Raw genomic sequence first — 21,065 nt, 5'->3', positions numbered from 1 at the left:
GAGCAAAGTTTCCGGCACCCCCTCCCACCCATACTTCTCCTTCAACCCATGCACGGTACTAAGTACTATAGGTTTTAATACCTTTCGTGTTTGGGGTCTTCATAAATAAAAAAAAAGGAAGCCTGAAGGCTTATGCTGCACCAGCCAAAAAAAAAAAAAAATTCCTGAGAGAGAGAGAGAGAGAGAGAGAGAGAGAGAGAGAGAGAGAGAGAGAGAGAGAGAGAGAGAGAGAGAGAGAAGAATGATGATATCCAGCTGAAGACCCTGGGTGTGCCAAGCCCATACTCACCAGATGTGAGCCCCTGGGGTTAAATATATGGACATTTTTACTCAGAATAATCGATAATATAACCTCCCAAAATATTTACTGTTCCTCCTGAATCACCTTGTATACATTTTAAAATGCATGTAATATCATGCAATAATATCGTATTCTCCTCAAAATGGAATATGAAGTTATTTTTTCTTTACCATTCTGCGACTGGAAGAAATAACAGCAAGACGGGCTCTAGGTTAAGCTTGGATGAGTGGCCAAATCCATATCAAAGTCCGTCTTGAGTCCGTCTTGGGGTTTTCATAAATAAATACCTTGTGGGATTTCTTGTGTAAGGAATACAGTTAATTAGAGGTTTCTTCACTGTTTTTGTTCCTTCAAGTCGTTATAATTGTTATTATAATTCAACAGTTATTATCCTGCAAATCGTTATTATTGAAATGCAATTTTAGTTAACAGGTGGCGCTTCTTATAATTTTTTTTCCTTCTTTTTTTTTTTTTTGTTATATTTAGGTTAAGTGTTATTGTGGTGCAACTGATATTGCGTTGGTGTGGTGCAACTGATATTGCGTTGGTGTGGTGCAACTGAATTGGGTTTGTATTGTGCAATCCTAGTTAGTAATTCAAAAGCGAGGGCGATCCTCTGCAGATTTTATATTTGCTTCTTACGCGTATCCCTGCATATGAGCACAGCCTCTCTTAATTGCTCACAATTGCGTGGTGTGGAAAAGAATTTAATAGAAGTTATTCCCGACGTTTCCGGCTCGATCGAAGTAGCAAACACGTCAGCAAAATACGCCAGCAAGATACATCAACATGGAAAATTAAGTAAAAGGCATTTTGATTTGTCCACCGGAGAAGGGCCAGTAGGGTCAGCCAACACGTCAATAATAAGTGATAGAGAAAATTTTCAAGATGAAAAATTAAGTGAGTCAGTTTCAGCTAATAGCAAAGTAGAGGTTCATTCAAATTTTAAAGATTGCGAATATGAAGATGTTTTAGTTCACGCGAAAAGGAGTGATATATGCTATTCGCCTTCTCGTAGTAGTAGTTCGAGTCAAAATCAGGACTGCTCTAACGATTCATTGCTGCAACTTTTCAATGGATCAGACGAAAAACAGAAAATCAAAAATGAAGCAGTACAATCTAAAGGAAAGAGGAGACAGCCTTCTGACATTTGTAAATTTTACATAAAAAATGGTTTTTGCCGTTTTGGGCAGTATTGCAAGTTTCGACATATAAATAGAACAGCACCCAAGGTAGAAACAAGGTGGAAAGCCCCCTTAAATATTAATGATTGCAGTCACGATGTTTCCATTGCACCATGGCCAACAGTTGAGTTTCCGCAAGATGCTGATTACAGAGATAGAGAAAGTAGTGGATATTTGCAATCAAATAGAAGATATGAAAATAACAGCAGGAGGGCATATGGCGGATTTAGAATTAGAGGGTTATCATTTACTCGAAAAACATATGGGAGAAGTAATCAGTACCAGAGAGCAAAACATAAATATGCAGTTGAAGGGGATATGCCATCAGGTTTATGTGAAGGTGGTTTTAACGAAACCACCGTAAAATTAAATGAAGAAAGCAAAGAAAATAAAAGTGTGAAGGCTGATTCACATGCCTTTAGAGGTGATTTGAACAGCTCTGAACATAGTAAACGAAATGCCAGTTCACGTCGCATGTGCAAATATTTTAAAGAAGGTTATTGTTCTTGGGGCGATAGATGCAAGTTTTTTCATGCAGTAGATTTTAGGAATGCAAGTACAGACGAATTGAAGTCTGTAGAATGTACATTCCAGACTAATGCACCAGTTGAAGAAGGAGAAACAAGTCTTAAATTGGAAGCACAACAGAAAGGTCTTAAATTACGTGCTCTGAAGTCCCTTGAAACGTCTAATCCAAATGTGATGCGAAAGGTATCTGTTTGTGACTTGAATGAAGATGGCTTGGAGAAATTAAGGTAAGTCCAGATGTAATTTTAAAAATATACATAGTAAGCCCGCAGAAATTAGAAACAAGAGCTCTGTTTTAGTGCAGAAATAAATTTTTGCTTTCATATATTGTCAGGGTCAGAGTTTGTGTCAAATACATCTTGATTATGTAAAACAAAAATTGTAATTAGCCCGCAATGTGCTATAACTGTATGATAATATTTATCATTTTAACATCTTAATTACAAGACAATTCGTTATGCGACTTTTTTTATATAATTAGGATTTTTTTTTTAATAGAGGAAGAGAGACTTTGCAGTTAAAGAAAAGATTTCCGCACCATGAAGTTATACAGACAGATGAGGATAACTCTGATATGTACCAAGTGGAATTTACTCCATCTGATCCTGACTGGGTAAGTGCAAAAGTATTAATGCGTAACAGGAAGCATTTGGAAAAATTTTCTCACGTCCAGGAATCAACTATATTTAAAGTTGGTGGCCTGGGTAGTAATTTGCAATTGATGTGCTGAATACTGTGATTCTCTGACTTGTAACATTTTTGATATGCAAATCATGTTTGCAGCAGTTTCTGTTTATAGTTTATTTATGGCATAGACAAGTGTTGATGTTCAGAATCTTTTCTTTAGATGCAGTTTCGGTAAATTTCTTGTGTGATAAATTTATATTTTCTTTGTATTTCAGCCTTTCGAAGTATCTGTAATTATTCTTCAAGTTGTATTTCCAAATGGATATCCAAAAGATGTAAGTTTTTCAATGTATGATATTATAAATAACAATAATTATTAAAAAGTTAAGTTTAATTTTTAATAAATGTTTATTAAAAAGTTGTAACCTTTTATTAAGTACAGAATTGATGTACAATAATTATAAATATGAAATAATATTCATTATTTATAATTTACCTTGTACCCCTTAGTGGTCTACTAATTATTGTAAAAGTAAAAGACCTTTTGATAAACATGCTTATATTAAAATAATATTTTATATGGCATACCTGGCTGCATCTACCACCTCAACATGTTTCAGCTAATTGTCAGAAAAATGGTAGGAATTTCATCTTATTTTTAAAACTTCATCATTCTACTCTTCCGTTTGGCACGGGATGAGTCCCTATTTGGGACTTACGAGGGGGGGGGGGAACAGGCATTCTGCGTGTTATCAGAAACTCAGTCTAAAACACTGATGGATCCAATATCTTTCTATTTCAGAAGATTTAGGAGGAGTCCGATTGGCCTGCCTCCCCAATATCCATTCATGCTCACCTTGATGGTAAGCCCTGTTACGTCACTTAGGTGGCAACAAACATATAGAGTGGTTCTCTTCAAGATGCCTGGTCAGCGTGAAGAGGAAAAGACCAAACCCTCCAGCATATGACAGCACGACGAAACAAATGGCCCTCAGTCCCCAGCGGCTTTCATTCCTCCTTTTACAGCAGCGAGAGGATCAGAGTAGAAGCAGAGGATGCTAAGAATCTCTGGGTACGACCAGGCTGCCATGCACGGAAACTGAACTTGGCCTGTTACAACATAAGATCTCTCATCGTTAAAGACAGGATATTAGAGCTTTAAAAGAAATTCAAAAATGTGAATTGGAATATCATCGGTTTGGCTGAAGCAAGAAGAAGAAATGAAGCACTTATAAATTTATCAAGTGGAAATCTGTACACTAATGGAAACAGTGAAAGGAGTGAAGGTGGAATTGGTTTTCTGGTCCATAAAGATATAAAAAAACAACATTTTGGAATTCAAAAGTACATCACCAAGGGTGTCAAGACTACTACTACTACTACTCAGGATGTCTAAGAGGTACAAGCTAAAGGTTATAATTATTTATGCACCAACATCGAGCCATGATGATGAAGAGGTTGAAGAAATGTACACCGAAATTGAGAGTCTTCTAGATGAGCAGAAAACCCACTACACTATTATTATGGGGGACTTCAGTGCTAAGGTTGGAAAGAGACAAAACAGCACAGAAAGGGGAACTATACGAAATTTTGGAATTGCTGAAAGAAATGAAAGACTTGTGGAATTTGCAGAATCTCGAGGAATGTCAGTAATGAACACTTTTTTTTCAAGAAAAGGGTGAACAGAAAGTGGACATGGAAGAGCCCAATTGGATTAATAACTAATGAAATCTACTTCATCCTCGTTAACAGAAGATATATCGTGAATGATGTTACTGTCCTGAACAAGGTAAGTGTTGGAAGTAATCACAGAATGGTAAGATGTACACTTGACATAGATGTAAGAAAAGAAAGGAAAAAACTGACTCTAGTAAATAATACGAAGGTCTTTGAGATAACAGAAGAGGAGAAAAAGCAGTATGTACTGGAACTTAAGAACAAGTTTGAGCTTCTGCAGACTGCCCAGGACCAAGATATCAATGAGGAATATTACAACTTTCTGAAAGTGATAAAGCCCAAGAAACTTATAGGTAAAAAGAAATCCAAAGAAGAAAAAATTAGTCAAGAAACACTTGTCATGATGAACTGAAGATGACAAATGAAGAGCAAGATAAACACTGATAAGAAGAAAATTGAGTATACTGAGTTATACAAAGCCATTAGAAAGAGACTCAGAGAGGACATAGGAAGATTCAACACAAGAAAAGTAGAACAAGCATTAAGGAAAAACAAAGGACTTAAATCAACAGCCATGAGCAGTAATACAGAAAGACAAATGATAATGAAATTGAAGAATACCGATGGTATACTTCTAAATAGTAGAGAAGGCATAATTCAAATAGCAGAAGACTACTATAGAGAATTATACAAGGAGCAAGGGAATGATGCCAGCAGTGGGGAAAATGGATCACAAATTAGTAACTCATATGACATACCCGATATCCTTCCTGATGAGGTAGAACATGCATTGAAGAAAATGAAGAATCAGAAAGCCCCAGGGGAAGATGAAGTTAGTGTAGGGTTGTTAAAATTGGGAGGAAGAGACATGACACAAAAAATGGCAAGACTCTTCACAAAATGCATTAGAAAAGGTGTGATGTCTAAGCAGTGGAATAATGCAATCATAGTTTTGCTGCATAAGAAAGGAGATAAATCAGAAATTGGAAATTATAGACCAATTAGCTCGTTATCCCACATCTACAAGTTGTTCACAAGGGTCATTACTAACAGATTGGAAAGAATACTTGATGAGAATCAACCGAAAGAGCAAGCTGGCTTTAGGATAGTATTCTCAATTATGGATCACCTTCACGTAATATCACAGCTAATGGAGAAAGGAAATGAATATAAAACACCATTATGCCTGGCATATGTGGATTATGAAAAGGCATTTGACTCCATACAGCATAAGGCAATGTTTTGGGCACTGTAAAGACAAGGCATAAATACCCCATATATTATGATTTTGAAGAAAATATATGAGAACGCTTCCTCCTTTATTAGACTAGACAAAGACAGTAGGAAATTTAAAATTGAGAAAGGAGTTTGACGAGGAGGCACAATATTCCCGAAGTTGTTTACAGCTGCCTTTGAGGAAGCTTTCAGAAGATTAGACTGGTCACAGAAAGGAGTCAATGTGAACGGAGAGTACCTAAACCATTTACGATTTGCAGATGACATTGTGGTTATAAGCCACGATCCCAAAGAATTAGAGGAAAATCTTAATCAGTTATGCAGAGTTAGTAAGGATTTTGGACTAAAGATGAATATGGCTAAAACAAAAGTAATGGTGAACAAGTATGCCACAAAAAGGGATATAACCATTGAATGAGCAGTAAATGAAAAGGTGGAATCATATACTTATCTGGGATAAGTCAGTAGCTGTAATAATGATAAATGGCTGGAAGTCAAGAGAAGAATAAATTTTGATGGATAGCATTCACGAAATTTAGTCACATACTGAAGAGCAATATCCCAATTTGTCTGAAACGTAAAATAATGAACCAATATATACTCCCCGCCATGACTTATGGAAGTGGAACTTGGGCACTCACCAAACGAATGGAAGAGAAGCTGAGAACTACACAGCGAAGAATGGAACGAATTATATTGGGAATCAGACTGTTAGATAAGAAGAGAAACACATGGATTAGGCGGAAAACTCAAGTAAAGTCAAGTCACACCAAGGCCTAATGACTCTGATGAGTATAATAAGAAACTGTACAGGGAAATAGAGTGGGTCAGGAAATCAGAGAGTCTTATAATGGGATATTTTAATTTCCCAGATATTGACTGGAATTTGTGGGTTGGTCACTCACACACTATCAAGGCTTTTGTGGATTTATTGGATGATTGTTTTCTACATCAGCATGTTCGGGAGGCAACTAGAGGGAGTAATACACTTGATCTGATTATCAGTAGTGATTCTTCATGCATTTTAAGAATCTGCAGATAAAGGAACCACTAGGTAGCAGTGATCACAGTGTGCCGAAGTGGGATTTACTCAAAGAGGTAACTACCATCAGGGGTAAAGGGAAGGGTTTTTACTTTTGTAAAGGTGACTACGATGATCTGAGACAGTATTTAAATTCTATACAGTGGGACCAACTGATGATGTTACCAACAGCAAATTCAAAATGGGAAGCATTCAAAGAATTTATTTTGGAAGCTACTAGGCTTTACATACCAACTAAGAAATATTGTTCAAGGTTTAGGCCTAAATGGATGTCAGATGAACTAATGTGACATATGGCAGAGAAGAAAAATGCATGGGATACATATAAATTAATGGGTGATATGTAAGTCTGTGATAGATATAAGCTGGTCTGTAACCAAGTCACAAAGGAGATTAGGCAGGCAAAGGCAAATTATGAGAAATCCTTGGCAAAGAATGCAAAGAAAAACAGAAAAGAGTTCTTTACCTATGTAAACTCTAGAAGGAAAGGGATGAATCAGATTGGTCCACTGACTATTGATGGTTCAACTGTTGTTGATCCTGCTCAGGTGGCTAACAAACCAAATGAGTATTTTGCATCTGCATTCGCACATGAGGCATAGATACGGCATTATTCAGGAAGGGGAATGCCAGAGGTGAAGTAAACTCTGGCAGTGAGCTAGATGATTTTGTAATAACTGAGAGGAAAGTGGAGGAGAAATTGTTGAGGATAAACATAAAAAAGGCACCTGCGGTGGATGGGATCTATCCAGTTATATTAAAGGAGGCAGCAAAGGAAGTAAGCAAACCCTTAGCCATAATTATGATGAGAGATTCTTTGGACTCAGGGGAGGTACCCATAGACTGGAGAGGTGCAAATGTGACCCCAATTCACAAAGGAGGATCAAAGGCTGACACAAGTGATTATAGACTTGTGAGTTTAACTTTGTTCCAGGAAAATTAATGGAGGCACTGCTTAAAGAAGCACTGCAGGATCATCTAGACAAGACTTCAGTTATAGCTTGGACACAGCATGGTTTTGATAAGGGAAAGTCTTACCTGACCAATTTGATTGGATACTATGATGCAGTCACAAAAGAACTGGATGCAGGGAATAACTTCGATATTATATACTTGGATCTTAGAAAGGCTTTTGATACTGTTGCACAAGGAAGACTGCTGCACAAATTGGAGCAGTGTGGCATTGGAGGCAAATTGCTGCTATGGATAAAGGAATGGTTGAGGGGGAGAAGACAGGAGTGGTAATTAATGGACACTGCTCCTCGTGGACTAATGTTATTAGTGGAGTCCGTCAAGTTTCAGTGTTGGGTCCATTGTTGTTTTCTGTATTTATAAATGATATTGATGATGGTATATCAAGCTTAATGTCCAAGTTTGCAGACAATACAAAGTTTGGCAGGGTTGTTACGGACACTACTGACAGTATGCTGCTGCAACAGGATCTGGAAAGGTTGAGCAGATGGGCTGAGATGTGGCAAATGAAGTTTAACATTGACAAATGTAAAGTACTACATACGGAAAACAGCAACTCCAGAGCAACGTATCAACTCTGTGGTACTACACTGACAGTGGTAAAGAATGAAAAGGACCTGGGGTAATTGTGCAGGCAGATATGAAGTTTTCTGAGCAGTGCAGACTGGCTGCAAGAGTAGCTCATGGTGTCTTGTCAATGATATACAGGAATTTTTCTAACAGGGATAAGGAGGTGATTATTCCCTTGTATAAGGCAATGGTCAGGCTACACTTTGAGTTCTGTATACAGGTCTGGAGGCCTCATTTCAAGAAGGATGTAGAGCTGCTGGAATGAGTACAGAGAAGGTGAACAAGATTAGTGAATAGAACAAAGGGTTGCTCTTACGAAGAAAGGCTTAAGTTTTGCAAATTACAGTGTCTGGAGACTAGGCACCGGCGAGGTATCTGATAGAGGTGTCTAAAGCCTTGAATGGTTTGAGCATGCTCAATGCTGATGGGAGGCTTCCTCTTGCTCAGAATAATCACCTGAGAGGGCATAAATTCAAATTGAGGAAAGACAGATACAGGATAGATGTGCAGAAATTTGCCTTTAGCCAGCGGGTAGTTGGTTGGTAGAACAGACTTCTATCCTTTGTTGTGGAAGTTGATAGCCTAAATAAATTTAAGGCTCAGCTGGACAGGTATTTCGAACAAACTGAGGGGTGAAATGGGAGTGGTTTTTTTTTTTTTTTTTTTTTAATTTGGCTGATGCTGCATAAGCTTGCTTTCTTGCATCATATGCCTCTGCTAATGCTAAAAGACATTCTTATCAAAACTAAAGAACTAAAATGGTCTTGGGCATGACACAGTTCGAAGATATGATGACAGATGGACTAAGAAAATAACAGAATGGTACCCAAGAGGAGCCAGAAGAAAACCTGGAAGACAATGATGGAGATGGATGGATGAAATTCATGAGTTTGTGGGTAGTAAATGGATGGCCATTGCACAAAACAGAAGGAACTGGAAAGTTGCTGGAGAGGCCTTCATCCTGCAGTGGATTGAAAATAGCTGATGATGAGTTCTTATTTAGATATTGACCTCCGTTGTTGTCGGTCTCTTGAATCTTGCATCATTTGTTGATAACTCTGAAAGCCTGTGTTTTCCTTTAGGTATTGGAGCCATTCTCTTTTGGGTCTTCCTGTGGTTTCTTATCTCCAATTCTTCCTGTCAGTACTACATCAGGTAGCCTGTGTTGTTTCATCCGGTTCACATGTCCAAACCACTGAAGTTGTTTTTTGTAGATCTGCTCTATTATTCTCTGTTCAAAATTTAGATCTTTTCTTACTTGTTCATTAGTTTTATTGATTTTCCTTAGACATCTCATTTCAAATGCCATTATTTTTTGCCTTCCTTTCTTATTCTCCAATTCTCTGATCCATAAGTTGCTGTGGATATAATGAGTTTCATATAGCTTAATTTTTAGACTATTTGAGATTTTATTGCTCTTCCATATGTTTTTGAGTTTTTTCATGTATGTCCATCCAATGTTCCGTCTTCGATTAATTTGGTCAATATTACTTAGGTTTCTGGTTATTAAGAGCCCAGGTATACAAATTTTTGTACTTGTTCTGTTTGTTGAAATCAACAAATAGAACAAATATGTTTATTTTTTCTATATTTTTTCCGATTTGCATTACTTTGGTTTTATTAATATTAATTCCATAATTGCTTTATCGATGTTTGTTAATATTTCTTTTAGTTGTTCTTTGGTTTCTGTTAAAATCATAATATCAACCGCATATTTTGTGGTTTATATTTTTTCCATTTATTATTGTGCCTCTTTTTATTTTAATTGATTTCATTAGTTCTTTTATTTAGATATTAAATAGTTATGGAGATAAAGGGCATCCCTGCACGACTCCTTTCTCTATTTCAAATTTCTCTGTTGTATTTTTCTCTTGTATTTTTGTAGAAATTGTTTACAAACATGATTTCTTGATCAAGTGGGATTTTTTTGTAGTTGCTTCATTAAATTTTCTCTGTTTATGGAGTCAAATGCCTGCTTGAACTCAAAGCACAGATAGAGGTTTCTTCTTATTCCAATATTTTTCTGCAGTGATGTTTAGTGTGAATATTTGGTCTTATTATTGATCTGTCTTTTCTAAATCGTGCTTGTTCTTCTGCTATTGTTTCTTTATATGTTTTAAGTATCCTATTTTGTAAGATCCTTATAAATATTTTATATATATGGTTTAAAAGGGTAATAATTCTGACAGTGGGTCTATAATTCTGACAGTTTTCTTTATCTCCTTTTTTGTGTATAGGTACTATTATTCCACTTTTCCAGTATTTTGATATATCACCTGTAAATAAAATTAGATTGAAGAATTGTGCGAGTTGTTTTAACATTGCATTGCCTCCAAATTTCCATAGTTCCGCTTGGATACCATCATTTCCAGGTGCCTTGTCATTCTTCATTTGGCTAATTGCTTTCTGAACTTCTTTTGTTATTGAGGGTTCTTTATCTCTTCTATTCTCTAAGACAAGAGTTGTTTTTCTTTCCCCTTTGAACACGGTTTGGTAATATTCTTTCCATATATTTTTTTTAATTCCTTATGTGTTTCCTGTTTTTATATATTTTTTATTTTTTATCGTCAGTGTTTTTGGGATATATGTTTTAGAGAGTTCCTTTATAACCTGGCAAGTTGTTTTAGAGTTGTGGCGTTTATTTGCCTCTTCGCACAGGTTTGCTTTATGTTCCAACCATTTCCTTTTAGCAGCTTTACATAGGTTGTCTGTTTTGTTTTTTAGGGTTTTATATTTTTCCCTTTTTCTTGACTATTTTCTTTGTTTAGGAGGTTTTTTGTTTGTCTTTTTTCCATATATACGTCCAAAATCAAATAATCCTTGTAATCCAAGGATTATTTGATTTTGGTTTTGTTCCAAAGATTTCTAAGGCTGCATCTTTAGTCATTTGTTTAGTTTTCTCCCATATATTTTCCACAGATGACGAATAGTTTATATCTTTTAATTTTTCTAGTAGTGTTTTCCCATAAATTTCCTTTATTTTGTGTCTTCTTTAAATCATGATATATTTAATGTTGCTCTGTTGTTCTTTGGCTTCGTATTTTTAAATTTCCATTTAATTGTTGCTGCTAGCAGTTCATGGTCGGTATCAAAATCTGTACTTCTAAGAGTTTTAACATTTTAAAACTTATGGCAATATTTTTCAACTAGTTTGGTATCATGTAAGTGCGCTCTCTCTCTCTCTCTCTCTCTCTCTCTCTCTCTCTCTCTCTCTCTCTCTCTCTCTCTCTCTCTCTCTCTCTCTCTCCCCTTAAATCTTGCTCTACTCTTCCCACAAAGATGCTGCTAGTTTTATGCGTGAACTAGAATATCTTGTTTTGTTCCCAGTTGTTGTTTCAAAGGTGTTTAGGTTTAGTTGGATTCGGATTGGAGCTGGAAATGGCAGGTTTGCTGCATTATCCTTCTCAAAATTCTTTATACTGATTTTGCTTTGCAACATGGAGCGTTACCATGCTTATAAAAATATGATCCCTCTTTAAAGAATTGCCACAATGCAGGTAAAGCAGAATTGTTCAGAATATTGCAATAGGTTTCAGATTGTTCAGAATTGTTAAAATTGTGTTTGTGGTTTCATTGGTGACCACCAATAAACCAAGTTCCAACCACATAAAATTGTATGTGACAATTTGGTGAAAGACAATTGGCAGCTATGACAGTTTGGTGTATCACACTCACAGAGATCAGAAGTTAAAATCATTGAGTAAAAGTAAAGGTTTAGGAAACGAGAAAGTTTGGTGACTTAGAAAGGAGGAATGCAAAAATTTAGAAAAAATAAAATATATTTGTTATCCATATTTTTGTATAAAAGGATTCATGCCGATCCTTCTCAGAGACAGGTTGGAAGTATGTGCCTATTTCAGTGTGACTCCATCCATTTTGTAACGCTTTAAATCCAGATAAGATTATTTATTATTATTATTTTTTTTAATATGCCTACTCAGTTGAATCCTATGCTTTTCCAGGAGCATGAATTGGTTGAGGGTTGGGAAGCTAGAAAACAAAAAATGATGGGTGCAGACACCAGGTGTAGGGAACAGAAATGAAGATCAGGTAGCTTTGCAGTTAAGATCCATGCTGTGTGGAAAATGAAGTGGTTTGAATCTCATCACAAAGGAGGAATTTTTATGGATGGGTGCTTGGTTCTTTCCCTCACTTGGTAACTTGGGGTTTTTTATGAAGCAAACAAGGCAGACAATACAATATATATGCAATTCACAGGCATTATATACAGACCTCATGACCTTGTTTGGTGCAAAAATAAACACCCTTTTAACTACTGTCCTCTTTCTAACTAAGTGTCTTTTGGCAGCATACCATCCATTAGTCAGGAGCTTCAAGAACTGCCATGGGTCCTGGTGAAATGTGTCACTGGACCAGTGCACTTTTCAATGTTATGAATTTAGACTTCAATTCTGACTCCTACACAAAATCCAGAGAAGTTTATCCGCCTACCTTTACCCATCCATGGTACTAGTCTACTACTAACTTTTCTCAATAAAAACTATAGTGCAGGTTGTAAACTGAACATCAGAAGATGTTCGGTTTGCAACCTACTATCCACCTTCATTTTTTAAAGCACATTCTACTTTTGGTCTCTAGAACAACTTCCCACCCCCCCATGTGTATTACCTAAAAAATTCAACTTACAGAAGTGAATAATGCTTCATTTTTTTTTTTTTTTTTTTTTTATAGCTTGGTAAACATTTCTTTCTGCTTGTATTGAGGTTAGTTTATGTACATGGAATAAACTTTAGATAAAATTATGAGTTTTGTTCTGATTGCTCAACCCAAAAGTAAGCATTTGCTTTTAGGTGTGATTTTCAGACTTACTTTTCAACCATTATTTATGAATTTTCAGAACATTGTAATTTCTCAACATTCCAAAAATTATGGCACATCGGATGCACCCTCTCAAATATATGTGGAAGCAAATGTGTTAGACATGTACTGAATTGCTAATTATATTAAAAATAATTAGAAATTCCTGCTCTATAAGAAGACTATTTCTCTTATAAAAATACAATCTGTTATTGGACTGCAGTCGTAAAGGAAAGTGATACTATTTTGTGTGGACTTGTTTTTTTTTTTTTTTTGATTTGGTAGTTGTTGGCGCATCGGCTTCTGTGGCCATATTGCACCTCCCAAGGTTTTTGCAGTACTTTGATCCAAGCCCGAGGCGGGAATCGAACCCGCGACCTTTGGGTTGCCGGGCAGGTACTTTACCCACTCGGCTAGCCCGGTCGGCATGTGGACTTGTAGTAACTTAACTAATTCGCAATTCAAATTGCATTTTGGAACATCTGAAATTGTAGCTTTAATTTTATTATTCATTTGTTAAAAACTATATCTGAAAATGGATATTAATTTTAATTAGCATTAATTTTTTTTCTCAGCTGTGTAAAGTTACAGTAACTGACGAGGAAGGAAACATGCCTCCCCTACTTGTTAGGTAAGTTTTTTTTTTTTTTTTTTTTTTTCCCTGTGGCATATAAGAATTGAGTGAAACAATTATCATTCTTATATACAAGTTATACCTTGTTATTAAGACTTTTGATATGCTTTTTATTATGAATTTTGAAATACAGGGTGTCTCAAAGCTCTGCTGACAAATTTCACAGCTTCACAAAGATGTGAATCTTCACTCTTCAAAACATGAAAAGAGTCTGTGAACTTTTGTCATCTCTTGTGTAGTTTCCATGTCAGGGTGCTTTACATACAAATACCCTACTGATGAATTTCGTTGTTGTTGTTATTTGGTTTTTAGGAGCATTAGCAACTAAGCCCATATTGCTCTGGAGATATGCGATGGTCATTCCCTGACCTTTCTGCATCTTCCATATTTGGTGGTCACAGGCTCAAACCCCGGTCTAATCAAGAAGCTTGTGCTATGCACTGCTGCTCCTGCCCACCTGGCTACGGAGGCACCCTACTGATGAATAAGCATTATCCAAACAGCAAGGTTAAGCACAGTGGGCCTTGAATGCATGACTCCAATGCAAGCATGCATTGGAGTCATGCATTCCAGTGTTTACAATTTGTGACTGATAGATTTATCACTGTGAAATGGAGAATCACTTTCAAAGAATTGGCTGATGTGCACATCACATATGGTGCAGCAAATGACAACATTAGAACAGCTCAACAACTGTACCAGGAACATATACCTTTGTGACAATGAAGGAAAATGTTCCTGGTACACTTTGAAAAACTCTTATAATGAAGTGGATGGATGATGCCCAAGGACCATGTGCCTGTGAAGAAAGACATTGTAGATTGTCAAAGACCAGTCTTCAGCTAGTACACACTGCACGTGTCATGCATGAGCAGTAACTACATCCATTCCACATGCAAAGGAAACAAGGGTTGAGGCTAGCTGATTACTTGCAACAGAGGGATTTTTGCCACTGGCTTCATCAACAATATAGTTCATGCTGATTTCATTAACATTGTTTTGTTCACAGATGATATAACATTTACAAGAAATGGTTGTTTTTAATAACCACAATGTGCACATGCAAGCAGCGTTTATGTAGACAGTGCTTTTATGTTAATATGGGGTGTGCCACACTCCTCTATGGCCTCCTAGGACTTTGTGGCCTGCTTAGATGAATAACGAGGAACTTCACTTGGATTTCCTAGGAATTATTGGAGAGCATATCTTCTGAAATTTGCAGAAGAATGTGATTTATACTCAAATGCATTTGCACATGTTTAGATTGATGATATACAGCCAGGCCTCGCATAACGCGAGTTCAATTAATGCGAATTTCAGTTAATGCTATATGAAAAATTATACCACTTTTCATTTTACACGATGCAAATTTCCAGTTAACATGATCTTTTTTTTTATGCGCTAGTTGAAAAAGATTTGGATCGTGCGTTAAGCTTATCGTGAGTCGAACGGTCAATTAACAAACGTTTGCCTGCTGCCCGCCTCGGTGTGTTTCATCAACCATCGGAAGAAGACGTGTTACTTGTCTCCTGCTAATAAAGTCAATGCACACTTGCATAAAAATTCAAATTTTTAAATGAGCTAGATGAAAATGTTACCGCGAAGGAGATAACGGTAAAAGAATTAGATGAAATCTTTCATATCGCAGAGAACCTCAAACAAAAGGTTTGAGGTTCTCTGCAATATTTATTTCGCCAGGGCCCAGAGAAGATTGTTGTCGGCTGTCGGAAATTGATTGATGAAAAGAGAAAGTCGGCACTGTTCAAATATTTCTGCAACAGCCATTTCTTCATTGTGTATTTTATGTCAGAGGTTCCCAAACTTTCTCGGTTCACGGCGCCCTCAGTGTCTCAGGAATTTTTTCAAGGTGCACCCAGACCAAAAGAAATACCTAACAGTTCCGTTTAGTAGTTAGGTCCAAACAACTTAATAAGAAATGTTGAAACTGTGAACTACCTCGAGCTAGTAGTTCGCGCAGTGTCTGACAGATGTCGAGTATTGCTGTGTTTCCCCTCGAAAATTTAAAATATTCCACGGCGCACAGTTTGGGAACCGCTGTTTTATGCAATAAACATTTAATTCCATAATTATTTTCATTATCTTTTACATTGTATACAGTTAAAAAGTTATTTAAAAGATATATTTTTAAAATTTTTTATGGATATTCGAGAAGGTCAAGGACCAATTTTAATTTTTCCTATTGATTATTATATTCAATTAACGCGTTTCCGTTTTGCACGATGTGCTTGTGGGACGAATAAATCGAGGTTAGCCTGTACTGCTTGTGCTAAGCAGTAGATAAGTCACAGAGGCCTCATTTTAATATTAAATGTTTTAATTTTTGTAAAAAGTTAATGGGTTTTTAAAATATATATTACCCTTCAACATGTATCAAGACTCAAAGACTGCGGTTTGAGAAAAGCAAAATTTAAATCTGGTCATGGGCTTTATAAAGACTGCAGCAGTCCTGCAGGTTGTTCTCAACTAGTTCTCCCCATCCATCCTTAAATTTAGGCAGTATTTAGACAAGTTGCAGAAGTAAGCTGAGTTTTATTTGCTCAAAAATATCCCAGAGATCTTCAATTAGATTAAGACTCTTGACTACCAAGCTGTATGAATCAGGATATTTCCATATTACCTGGCAATGTCCTGATGCAAGGGACTTCCCATGTTACAGGTAATAAAATTGGCCAGGTGTCACAATAGGGTGTTAGCATTCATAATTCCTTGCACAACAGCCAGTAGGCTGATACTATTTAGTAATTTAAAATTTGCAATGTAATAGTTATCAGTTTTTTTTTTTTTAATTGTGTATGTACCTAAAGTTGGGTTAACATTACCATACATCTGGTTAAAGTACAGGGTTCTTAAAATTAAAGTATTCCTATGTGGAGGGCTCTGGAGCAAGTTCTAAGGCTCATACTGAGAAGAAATTTGGACAACAGATACAATAAAGAATGTGCTCGCCATTTATTGAAAAAAAATTAGTTACAAAATTTGTCACTATATGGCACTGTGACAATACAAATTGAACTGAGCTTGAACAGCGCTACAATTCCGTCATGTGTCGATCCACTGGTGATATCCTGGCTTATGTTACCCATTTATGGACTACTTCAATGGAAAGGTTCTGTGAAACACAAGTAGTTGCTCTTGACATCTCAAAGGCTTTTGATCGTGTTTGGCATAAAGGTCTTCTAAACAAGCTTCCATCTTATGGTTTGCCAACTGTTTTTAGTAATTGGTTATCCAGTTTTCTCTCTGATCGCTCACTGAGGGTGATGGTAGATGGCTCTCTGTCTTCTAACTTCTCCACTAATGCCAGTGTCCCCCAAGGTTCAGTTCTTTTCCCCACTCTTTTCCTCTTGTATATCAATGACCTTCTTCCGTTGACTGGAAATCCTATCCATAGTTTTGCCGATGATAGCACATTGCATTCAACTTTCCGTTTTGAGAAATCTTGTCCTGCTCAATCAGCTTCAATTTCTCGAAAATCTGCTACCAATTCCTTAAATGCCGATCTTCAGGTAATTCTCCAGTGGGGCAAAGACAACTTAGTTGATTTCAACCCTTCTAAAACTCAGTCTTGTCTTATATCTCGCAAAAAGGATTCTTCTGCTCCTATGCTTATCTTTAGTGACACTCCATTTTCTAGGCAAAAGGATATATCTCTTTTGGGGATTACCCTGACTTCTAATCTCTCTTGGCACAAGCACATTACAAATATTGCTTCCTCTGCATCTAAAAAACTTGGTTTTCTCTTTCGCTCTCGGCGTTACTTTTCTTTCAAACAGCTGCTCACTCTGTATAAATCGCAAATCCGCCCTGCCATGGAATATTGTTCCCACATTTGGGGTGGTGCCCCCAAAACCTCTCTCAGGCTTCTTGATTCCATTCAGAAGAGGGCAGTTAGGTTAATTAATGACTCATCTCTAACAGAGTCTCTCCACTCGCTTTCTCATAGACGCACTGTTTCTGCTGCATACCTCTTTTACAGATACTTCCATGGGCACTGTTCTTCTGAATTGGCTTCTATAATTCCTGCTCGCTCTTTCAAAACAGTCCGAACACGTGCCGCCGCCAGCCAACATCCATTTACTGTCCAACTTCAAACTCACAGAACCAACTTTTCATCTTCCTCATTTATTCATTCAACTGCCGTTTTCTGGAACAACCTTCCTTCATACGTATTTCCTGAAAATTACAATCTACAGAAGTTCAAGTCCAATGTCAACAAATATCTTCTTTCGTCTTCTCAACCTCCAACCCAAGCACGGTACTAAGTACTATAGGTTCTAATACCTCTTGTGTTTGGGGTTCACATAAAAAAAAAAAAAAAAAAAATTGTTCAATGTGTCCTCCATTTTGGTCAACAACACTTTCCATTCGAAGAATGGCATTTTCTACAGCAGAACGTAACATGTCAACTGGAATAGCCCAGCACGTAACGTCTAATGCTGTCCTTCAGATCTGCCAAAGTTTGACATCCTTCCCGATACACCTGGTTCTTCAAAAAAACCCTACAACCAGAAGTCGCATGGGGTGAGGTCCGGTGATTGGGGTGGCCAAGATGTGTGGAAACAACGGCTGATGACCCTTTCATCTGTAAAGTGTTGTCTTAGCAATCTTTGGACACAACGGTGGATGTGGGGTGACACACCATCTTGCATGAATATGGTATCCTGAAGGCGCCCATGTTGTTGCAGCTCTGGTATTGCAAAATTTGCCAGAATTTCATAATATCGCCGTCCAGTGATGGAAACAGGTGTGGGGGTCCAGTCGGTGTTACCAGTCTACTGTTCAAAAAAATATGGCCTGAATGTGGCCATAAATCCACAACACACCATCACTTTTGGAGACTGCAATGGGACTTCTTGGATAACTCGAGGCTTTTATGTTGCCCAAATGCGACAGTTGTGTGTATTCACTTGTCCATTTAAGCAGAAATGGGCTTCATCACTCCAAAGTAAGTTCCATGACCAAGTGATATCCACTGTCATTCGCGCCAGAAACTGAAGTGTGTATGTGAAACGAATATCTGCTGTAGCAGGTGCATCTTGTAAGGATAGTACCGCAACACCTGACGCATTACTAGCCTTACAATGAAATACAGCATGTCCACTTCACGAGAAACAACTGGCATACTTGCGCTACCACATGAAGATTGACTTGATAAATCCACGACAGCCATTACCACATCTTCAACATGAGAGGAGTCCACTCGTTTTCGACCTCTAACCGGTTGAACACCAAGATGTCCTGTTGCTTCAAATTTCGCAATCATTTTGCAGATAGCACAAACAGTCATAGGTCCGCATCTTATGTGCTTCTGACGCTGGAATTCTCTGATAGTTGTAGCTGCATTGTTGCTGTTCTGATAGTACAGCTTCACTAATAGCGCCTTTTCCTGCAATGTTGTTGGCATTGCAGCTGTAGTGCAGGCAAACATCTACTGTATGATTTTGACAAGACTGCTTTGCTTTTATACAATACAGTAGATCAGTAGTAGTGGCTATAATCTACAATTATGCAAATGGCGTAAGTTATTTGCATAATCGTAACTAAGATAGTTACATGCCATACAGTGACAACTTTTGTAAACTAATATTTTTTTTTTCCCAATAAATGGCGAGCACATTCTTTATTGTACCTGTTGTCCAAATTTCTCTTCAGTATGAGCCTTAGAACTTGCTCCAAAGCCATCTACATAAAAAAAAAAGTAAAGTGCAGCCATTATCAACCCACTGCAGGATGGAAGCCTCCTCAACAATTCATGCTGAGGGAAATGGACCATAATCTGCCACGCTGGTCCAGTGCGGGTTGGCAGATCGACCGTATTCAGCAGTCAGGGGCTTGAACCCCGGTCTATTCAAAGAGCGTGTGCTACTGCACTCCCGCTCCTGCCCACTCGGCTACGGAGGCCCGCCATCTACATAGGGATACTTTAATTTTAACAACCCTGTACATTTGATGATGCATCCATAGTTTTGTACAGTTTTGCATTTTTTGCATGCTATGATGTTATCCTAGTAAATGACTGCAGTAATTTCATATGCTTCTGATTCTTATGATCATCTGGAGTATGAACAGAAAATTTACTTATTTATGAAGATTACAACTGTGCCTTAAATCTGAAAACAGAACATCCTGTAAAAAATGGTCCACCTTTCAGTATCGTTTCCAGAGTCTTAAGCATGCTGCTGCTCTGGTTAAATGTTTTCAGTTTCCATAGTTTTAGTGGAACCAATAACTTGTAGAAGTTATTGGTTCCACTAAAATTACAAAAACTAAGTGCTTTCTACTGTGGTTCAGATGAGCCAAAAAGAGAAAACAAATTGAGAGTGCCTCTGGAGTCAGTGAGGTGAAAAAGAATTCTATAGATCAAGGCATCATTTTACCTTTAATCAGTATTATACGTACCTAATTTCCTATCAAAAGGAAGGAAGCAACAAATCACATGCAGTTTTGGAAGGGGATATAACATCCTTATGGCAGTGGGAAACATTGCTGCAAGCTGGAAAGATATTAAGCAATCCTTTATGAAGAGTTGTTCAAGAAAATTTTGGCCACATCACAATGGAGATTTCTGAAAAATGTAAAAAAAAAAAAAATGTCACAAAGGAAATTTCAGATGTGGCTAAAAATTCTTAACTTGAACGTGCCAATTAATTGTTGGAGTCTCATAGAGATCCCATGACCAATGATTTCATTGAGTTATAGGAACAAATGCAAATTGAAGAAAGGGATGATGATGATAACCTCCAGTACCCCATCAAAGAGCCTGAACCTCAAATGATTTTAAGAGAAATCATGATGAAAGTAGAAGAGATAATAGGAGTCATAGAAGATTCTAATCCCTTCGTGATGGCATCATTTACTGTAAGATTCTTTATAATGAAAAGAAGGCAACTTGTCAGTTTTGTTACAAACTGAACTTCCCAAACAGAAAGTGACACTGTTTGAAATGTAGAAATATATTAGTCATCATGCATCAGAATTTTATATTATCCCAAATTTTTCACATATATAAATATAAGTAAAATTATATCAAATTTATAAAAGTGTAAATGATGTGAATTTCTGATAGTGATACAAGTCCTTTATAGATTCTTTTGTAGGTATTTCTCTGCTTTAAGTACAGAAATATCTGTAGCCAAAAAAAAATTAAAGAGCTTATTGTGTCAGTACTAGAAATTGAGCAGCCCATTACAAAATGAAAATAATTAGCATTGCATGTCATTACTTTTTTTTAACAGACATCTGAATAAGAAGATAAAGTTCTGGTTTGCAGAGAAGCATGAAGCCAATATGGCTAAAGGAATGGTTGAATTACTTTTTCGACCTTTTCTTCTTTGGTTGGATCAAAATTTGCAAGAACTATTTACCAGTGGATTAAGAATGGTGAGTTAAAATTATATTTGCATATTTTGTAGGTAACCATCTGTAATTCCATAGTGTGTTGATTTTTGTCAATTG

At 36.9% G+C, this 21,065-nt stretch overlaps 1 protein-coding gene across 1 annotated transcript in view; it reads left to right on the top strand.

Moving 5' to 3' along the window:
- Positions 1 to 838: 838 nt before the first annotated feature.
- Rchy1 (Ring finger and CHY zinc finger domain containing 1) overlaps positions 839 to 21,065 on the top strand; it is a 53,389-nt gene continuing 33,162 nt past the window's right edge. The window contains exons 1-5 of the mRNA XM_090376251.1: positions 839 to 2,240; positions 2,512 to 2,626; positions 2,916 to 2,975; positions 13,531 to 13,586; positions 20,846 to 20,990. Coding sequence (XP_090232377.1) covers positions 958 to 2,240; positions 2,512 to 2,626; positions 2,916 to 2,975; positions 13,531 to 13,586; positions 20,846 to 20,990 — 1,659 coding nt within the window. The 5' untranslated portion in view covers positions 839 to 957. The remainder of the gene's footprint in view (positions 2,241 to 2,511; positions 2,627 to 2,915; positions 2,976 to 13,530; positions 13,587 to 20,845; positions 20,991 to 21,065) is intronic.

The sequence above is a fragment of the Mastigoproctus giganteus genome, chromosome 1, assembly GCF_048544385.1.
Source record: "Mastigoproctus giganteus isolate SK-2022 chromosome 1, ASM4854438v1, whole genome shotgun sequence".
Classification (NCBI taxonomy): Eukaryota; Metazoa; Arthropoda; class Arachnida; order Uropygi; family Thelyphonidae; genus Mastigoproctus; species Mastigoproctus giganteus.
This window is presented reverse-complemented; position numbering and strand designations above follow the sequence as displayed.